This window comes from Lactuca serriola, chromosome 4 (genome assembly GCF_051521515.1).
Source record: "Lactuca serriola cultivar US96UC23 chromosome 4, Lser_US96UC23_V15, whole genome shotgun sequence".
Taxonomy (NCBI): domain Eukaryota; kingdom Viridiplantae; phylum Streptophyta; class Magnoliopsida; order Asterales; family Asteraceae; genus Lactuca; species Lactuca serriola.
This window is the reverse complement of record NC_136411.1, coordinates 299457337-299465496: the sequence shown is the minus strand read 5'-3', so window position 1 is coordinate 299465496 and position 8160 is coordinate 299457337. Positions and strand designations below refer to the sequence as shown.

At 39.7% G+C, this 8160-nt stretch overlaps 1 protein-coding gene across 1 annotated transcript; it reads right to left on the bottom strand.

Annotated features, from left to right (window-relative positions):
* Positions 1-4052: 4052 nt before the first annotated feature.
* LOC145099462 (uncharacterized) lies at positions 4053-6890 on the bottom strand. The gene is made up of 6 exons (XM_079037035.1): positions 6882-6890; positions 6620-6649; positions 6540-6569; positions 6128-6444; positions 5301-6027; positions 4053-5198 (listed from the first exon to the last, which is right to left on the bottom strand). Exons 1-6 carry the CDS (start codon positions 6888-6890, stop codon positions 4053-4055), a joined length of 2259 nt encoding a protein of 752 aa, XP_078893161.1.
* Positions 6891-8160: the final 1270 nt, after the last annotated feature.

Sequence of the window (8160 nt, the reverse complement as noted above, 5' to 3'; positions counted from 1 at the left end):
GCGGCATCATCCCCCAAGGCATGACCAATCTCCTCCCACCAATCCCGACCTCTATCCTTAAGAAGACAAGAGGCGAGTCTGACCTTGTCCCCCTCGGGACACCGACTCCTGCGGAAAGCGTTGGCGACATCAGCCAACCACCTACTGCTAGCAATGGGGTCCTTAGCCCCATGATAATTTGGTGCTCCGCAAGATCTAAACTCTCGGAATGTCGAGGTGCGCGCTCCTACCAAAGTCATCATCTCTGCGTGAAAGGCTCCAAGCCTCTCGTCCAAAATCTCTAGTATACCCTACTTGACCGTGCCAAAGATCATAGGAGTCTTGTCTAAGATACTACACATGATCTCAGCTGATACAAACTCTCTCATCCGCTCCTCGAGCTGCTCGGGCCCTGAACCCGAGCCTGATCCCGCTGCGGCGCCTGACCCGCATACTGGTCTCTCACGCAATGTCACCATGCTGAAAACACATTACAATAACTATCAAAATACACCTCACTACTGAGGAATTATACACACACTACAAGTTTCCTAGTCTCATCTCGACCCTTCTCGAATCGAGTACGGATCCTCTGCTTTCAGTAGTACGGGCCCATACTACCTTCCACATCTATCTGTACTTTCCTCAAGAATTGCCTCAACTCCACCAAGTCCCTTTCTCTACTACTACTGCTCCCATCACTACTCTCATCCTAGGCTTGCCCTAGGGTAACCTCCAACCCGCACCCAGTCCTTAGCTACTGAAGGTATCTTCATAACGCCAATTAGCCACTACCTGAATACCATCACATGTGAAGCGGCTCAGATAATCCTTTGAGTAAAGGACTCGTCCCTACAACGATTAGACTCAAACAAGAGCTGCGCAAGGGGCCAAATCCAGCACTCTGAGATTATTCAACCCTGATCACATGTGACGTGACGTATTCACCTAACGGCTAACTCCCATCACTCAGAGTCCTACAAAGCACAAATCAAGCAACATTCGGACAAAAGGAAAATCTAACCACAACATAATCAAACAATTCTATCCACATAACAAGGATCTGCACTAGCATGCAATTCATAAAGCTCATTCACATATATCAGGCACATAAGGCATCCTTCCTAGATCATCAGTCCTAATCTAGCATGCTATTCTACTAATTGATAATCATAACATAAACTTGTATGGGTATTTTGGGGTACTTACTTGAGCACGGCTGATTGGATGCACAACACCCTTTTCTCTCTTCAAAGTTCTTTTCTTTCTCAAGGTTCTTTTCGCTTTTTCTAAAACTCTGTTCTTTTCTCAAAAATCCATTTTTACAAAAATTGATTTTTCCTTTTGAAAATTTCAATACTAATTCCTTAGTTTGAGTTCAGACACACCCGAAAATGTGCCCAAATCCCTCAAACCAAGGCTCTGATACCAACTTGTAACGACCCAAAAATTCATTACTAAAAATTTCGTTTTTAAAACGTTACTTAAACCACATTCGCCAATCCATAACATAAATCATAACATAAAATCGAAGTGTTAATTCAAAACATATTCTTATTATCAGAGTAAAACATCCCAGGCTGACTAATCAATGGTGTGTGCCATGCGATCACCCCGAGGTCTTCCCTCCACTACTGGAAGTACCTGAAACCAAAACTGAAAATTGTAAGCACGAAGCTTAGTGAGTTGCCCAACCTACCACATACCAAACATAATCACATACTGCAAGCATTGGGCCACGCCCGCTACTTCGGGCCCTGCCCGTTACAACAGGCCCCGCTTGGCTTCGTACCCCGCTCGGTGTACAAATCTGTTTCTCTTAGGCCCCGCCTGTCTCTGGGCCTCGCCCGCTAACATATACTAACATACAATCATATCATAACACATAAACTATACATATACTACTGGATTCCTGTTTTAAGGCCTCGCTTATCTTGGGCCCCGCCCCTGACCTGTTACTGATGAGTCATGGAACCCCGCCCACGCTCCTACTGATAGTGAGATACGGGCCCAACCCACACTCACTCCCTTCCTACTTTGGGCCTCGCCCCTGATCTGCTGCTAATGAGATATGGAACACCGTCCACACTTTGCTATTAGTGAGATACGGGACCTCGCCCACACTCACCTACCTACCATGTACATACATGTATCACACAGACACCAAGTATAAACTATCATGGAAACCGTTCCTTGGGCACCCGCCCGCAAATCATTGGTCCTTGGTCCTGATTATCATACTAGCATACAGTGCCTAGGGCTAACCCCCGGGTCTTCCTACTCATAACTACATGGGCCGGCATTGTGGCCGTAGACCCATCCACACAAAGGCAAAACTCACATGCACTGCTGAACTTTGCTGATAGCCCTCTGCCGCTAACTGGAACTTCCCCAATTGCAGCTTCTTCGGCTCCCCGAGCTACCAAGATCATAATATCACTTAGCCCAATAGCATAGTCACTCTCAGGGTAAAATGACCATTTTACCCCTACCCCATAATGGTCCACAACTAGAGCCCAAAACATAATATAAAAAGGTCCAACAATAGGTAGGCTTCCCATGCCCACTATTGGCCCATAGACACTGACTCCTGATGGCCCACTAAGGCCCAAGGACCTATAGTCCGAAACATAGCCCACACTGAGGCCCAATTACTCGAAACACAATTAGCAGAATTATGTGGGGTGTACTCCAATGTACGCTTAGCGTGCAGGCTTGACGACACGTACGCTGGGCGTACCTGCACATACGCTCAACGTAATAGCCTGTTAAATCCCACTTTATATTTAGTGCTTAATACCTCGATTCAGAAGCTACAAACTCAGATCCAAACCTTATTCCATGTCTTAAACCATAATGTCACTGACTTGGTGACTTTATATGGCCCAAACCAACTCAAACTCCCAAAATAATCTTCTACTTCCATAAAGGGGACTAGATCTCATGCATGGACTTAATAGGACCATAAAGGTTGGAACTTTACTGTTTATGGTCTCATATGACTCTAAGGGAGACAGCCCTGGTCTTAGAAACTTGCTTAAGTCTCAAAGACCCAATCTTGGGACCAAAAAGTCCATAAACTTGAACTAAAGGAGATCTAAGAGATTAATCATCAAGCTCAAAACTTTTTACCTCGAAAAGGTCCGAAATGAAACACTTATCCCAGATCTACAAGCTCTGGCCTCCAAGGTTCCTCCTTTCCAACCTTCTTCTTTTCTCTTCCAAGCATTAAACCACCAAAAATGGGTTCTCCAAGGTCAAGATCTCACAAAATGAGGGTAGGGACGTTCTAGGGTTTCTTCTGAGGTTGGGGAGGATGAAATGGAGCTAGGGTTGAAGCCAACATGTCCTTTATATAGTGCTCAACCCAAAAATTAGGGTTTCATGACTTTTAGCGTAAGCTGGGCGTACGCCTTGAACATCCGCGAACAAGTTGCCCCATTTCGCTGGGCGTAATCTAGATTATGCTGGGCGTACCCATGCGTGTTCCAAACATGCATGCATGGCCTTCCATGCAAACTTTTCTCCATAAGGGCCACTAATGCCAAATCTTCAAAGTGTCATGACTCCTTCATTCTAAATCCTTTTCTGTTGAACTTTATATCCACGGAAAGGTGGAGAGAGAGCCCTACGCTTCTAACAACACGCCCCGACACGAACCTTCTCGAATAATACCTTTAAATTTCATAAAGGACTAAAACGCCTCTGGCCTTGGCCTCCGAAATCCATAAATGAATATTCTAGAACAGAGCGTTACATAGGGTTGCACAAAATTTTTTTCCCATCACATATAATATAAAACGTTAAAAAAAATTCCGGTCAAACATAATATGAAACATCTAGTACAATTTTTTTCTGGTTAAACACTTAAACATAATATAACAATGATATATTAGAATTTAAATTTTTCCTCTTCGTTCAAACATCTTTTGAAACCGCTCCATTACTTTTTCATTCTCAACTTTCACAAGTGCTTCGGTCCCGACATTACAAAGCAATGCATCGTTCAAAAATTCATCGCCAATTTTGTTACACAAGTCGGTCTTCAAGAGCTTCATCTTTGAAAAACATCTTTATACACTTGCAGTCGCTACGGGTAATATCAAAGCCAACTTTAATAGCTTATAAACTGAAGGATAAGACCGATGCTTCCCCGTACTAACCATCAAACGAGAAAGATCGGAAATTCCTTTCAAACTAGTGAAGCGCTCATCTTTGATGCAAGAGTGATAAAATATCTCAAATTTTCCTTCATGGTCTATCATATCTGAATCATCAAAGTCATACTTGTATAACTTACCCAACTTTAATAACTTTGATTTGTCAAATTGTGCAAATGAATCACAAGGGCTCAAAGCACCCATGTATTCTAGTAATTGGGTGCTTGTTTCACTAAATCGATCCTGATATTCTGTAAGTTGCATATCTACCACCGTGTTGAAGATTTCAACCTCAAAATGAAACATATTAGTCTTTGTAGTCCTATGGTTTCTCACACCAATATACAACTCTTCCATATCCAAAGTATCAATTTTGTGTGTTTGACAAAAAGAGGATACTTTTGGCAAAATGCTCGCAAACCCTATGTTTCTAAAAGATTGCAATGCCTCCATTGTCCCTCTAACCATCGAAGCCGCTTCTAAAATGTCTAGATCTTTTCTTTGAACTCTCTTTGACAATGTACTCGTGAGGTGTAAAATGTCATACATCATATGTAAGTAAAACACGAACTCATATGATTTAAAATATGCTAAGATTCTAGATGCTTGTTGACGGTTTGCCAATGACCCTCCCTCATCTTTCACAAAATCTAAAACTATAAGAACATCCGCAAACAACTTCATCAAACTTGTGAGTGTGTTGAAATGTGAACCCCATCTTGTTTGTCCCGCTCGAACAAGTGTAGTCTCTTGATTTAACCCTCTTCCGGTTTCAAGTTCACCATTACACAAGCCTTTTTGCACCCTTTCTTTTGCTTGCTCTTGTAGTAAGTCTTTTCTTTTACACGATGCACAAACTACATTAACCACCAATGAAATTTGCTCAAAAAAGTCACTAACACCATCATGCTTCTTTGCTACAACCACAACTACTAATTGAAGTTGGTCTGCAAAGAAATGTACATCAAAAGTCGTATCATTCTCTTGTAATATCAAAGCTTTCAAACCATTGAATTCCCCTCGCATATTGCTAGCCCCATCATAACCTTGTCCTCTTATCTTTTAAAATTTAAAACAATTAATATATATATATATATATATATATATATATATATATATATTAATTAAATTGAAATAACAAAAAAGTAAAGAATAAATTACCTTACTAAAACTCAACTTATTACTTGTAAGTACCTCATTTATGGTGTTTTTGAGTGTCAAAGAAGATGTATTCTTCACGTACACTAGACCTATGAATCTTTCTTTCACAAAGCCAAGACTATCGACATAACGCAAAACAATAGCCATTTGTTCCTTTTTTGAAACATCACTAGATTCATCAACTAGTAAAGCAAAAACATCTTGACCAATCTCTTCACAAATACTCAAAAGTGCTTCTTGTGTAAAACATTGCACATGTTCTTTTTGAATTTTAGGGGAAATTAGTTGATTGTTTTTAGGAGCATTTTCTAAAGTATTGCTAAAAATATCTTCACTAGTCTCTCGAATGGCTTTTAACACTTCAACGTATAGCCCTCTATTTTCCGAGTTAACCGACTCGTCATGACCACGAAACGGTAAACCGGTTTTCAATAAAAGTCTAACAACAATAATAGAAACACGTAATCGAGCTTTATATTTATGATCCTCTGCTTCGGTTTGCTTCCTCAAGACTACATTGATAGCTTGTTTTTCCCTCACTAAAAACGCACACTTTTCTTTTGCTTTGTTGTGAAAACTATCAACACCACCCACATGAGTCCGAAATGCATCTTTTTTATTCCAAGTATCAAAACCTTGGGAAACAAATGCGTCTCTCCCTCCTTTTTGTCCCATGAGGTCCCCACACAAATAACAATATAAACAATATGCACTATTCTTTTTCACACTATATTCCAACCAATCAAAGTCATCAAACCATGAAGGAACGAATCTTCTAAATCTATCACCTATTTTTTTTAGGAAACTTATGTGCCCTTACTTGACACGGTCCTTGAAGCAAATATGCTCTTCTTACATCATCTCTTATATTTGATTTGTAACTTGTAATCAATGGCCTATCCGCCGGGTCCTTTGGAAGATCTTTCAAGTCAACATTATCATTAGGTTGGTTAGAGCATTGTGTTTGTGGAGTTGCATTAGAAACCGAAGGGATTGATTGATTGGTGATTGGTGTTTGTGGAGTTGCATTAGGATTAGAAATGGAAGGAATTGATTGATTGGTGATTAGTATTTGGAAACATTCTTCACCACTTTCATTAGGATTAGGTCTTTGTCTTTTGGTAAAAAAACCACTTAGTTTAACCTATAAAACATAACAATTACTTCAATAAAACAAGTTGCTTTCACCTAATCAAACAATAAATTCAATAAAAATATAACAATTACACCTAATCAAACAATGACTTCAATAAAACAAGTTGCTTTCACCTAATCAAATAATAAATTCAGTAAAACATAACAATTACACCTAATCAAACAATGACTTCAATAAAACAAGTTGCTTTCACCTAATCAAACAATAAATTCAATAAAACATATCAATTTCATCTAATCAAACAATCAATTCAATAAAACATATCAATTTTACCTAATCAAACAATCAATTCAATAAAAAACATAGCAATATAACCTAAGCAAACAATATAACTTCAACAAAACAAATCAATTTCACCCAAGTCAATCACTAACTTCAAAAAAACATATCAATTTCAAATATCTTAATGAATTGGTAAAACTTACTTGCTTCATTGTAGTGTAGGACTTTGAAGTGTATTTTATTAACCAAAACAGTAGAAATTGAAAGAAGAGGGAACTTGATCGATACTTGCTTCAAGAGATTGAGTGATTGACTATTGTTGAAATCGATCAAGGATTGTGATCGATCCAACAATGAAATCGATCAAGGTCTAAGGATTGTGAGGTTGTCGACTCAATGAATGTCGACAGTAGCCATCGCATGATCGCACATCGAATGAATTTTGGAGGCAGAAGGCAGGAAGTCGAGTAGTCGTGCGTGAGACCGTGAGTCGTCTATTCGGTAATTGTTGTTTTTTTTTCTTTGTACCGATCAACAAAACAACAATTACAATTAGGATTATTGGGCTATCTTTTTTACAAGCAATTAGCCCAATTGCTAATTTATCCAATTAAGTTTTATTTTGGGCTTTAGGGCTTTAGACAATTGAACTATTAGACAATAATTGAATAAAACATTTGGCTCATTATTATTATTTTTTTCGTTTGGTAATTCCCGAAAGAGTGACAATATTTTTTTATGTAGTTGCACAATTTTTTTAGTAGTTGCACGATTTTTTTTACGTAGTGGCACAATAGGTAAAAATTTAAAAAAAAAAATTCTACATCGTGCGCGGAAGCTAGGTGTTGTCGGTGCCACACCGGGCACCGACCTAGGACTGCCCCTGAACCTATATAGTTTTTAAGAAACCCATATATGACCTAAACAGGTTGACGGATTGGCGGGTTGACAGATTGAAGAACTCAACGCAAACAAGTTTATTTCTGCAGTGTCGGGAGACCTAAAGTTATATATATGCATCACAAAAATTTCACAAGGATTTTTTACATGGCTTCACATGGATAACCAACGTGTTTCCTTTGGCTCATTGATTTGATAATAGATCCGATGGCTGAAACAGACTCCAAAAAGACCTGATCAATCTTCATCCACACTTTTCTCGATCGAATGCCTTTCTCCCTTCAGCCTCACCATCTACTAGTGTCGTCCCCAACATCCATCATCAGAACCAGATCTAGCTTAGTCTATTCACCAACACCACACTTTCCGTTGACCCTAACACCACCACTTTCTCTACCGTATTTTACAGCCAGCACCTCCTTACCTCACCGCGATCGGCCTCAACCCATCTCCTACATCTGATCACCTGCTACCCGCGCCACCACCTTCTTCGACCACCAAAATTTGTTCCCTACCCTGCCTCACTAGCGACCATCATCAAGGTTCTTGTTGTTCATCATTAGTTTGTGCTTCCATCATTCT

Coding starts and splice junctions, on each gene's coding strand:
- LOC145099462 (XM_079037035.1), bottom strand. Junction 6,028..6,127: donor GCATATTTGCTTCAAGGACC/GTGTCAAGTAAG, acceptor GTTGGAATATAG/TGTGAAAAAGAATAGTGCAT. Junction 5,199..5,300: donor ATAAGTTGAGTTTTAGTAAG/GTAATTTATTCT, acceptor AAATTTTAAAAG/ATAAGAGGACAAGGTTATGA.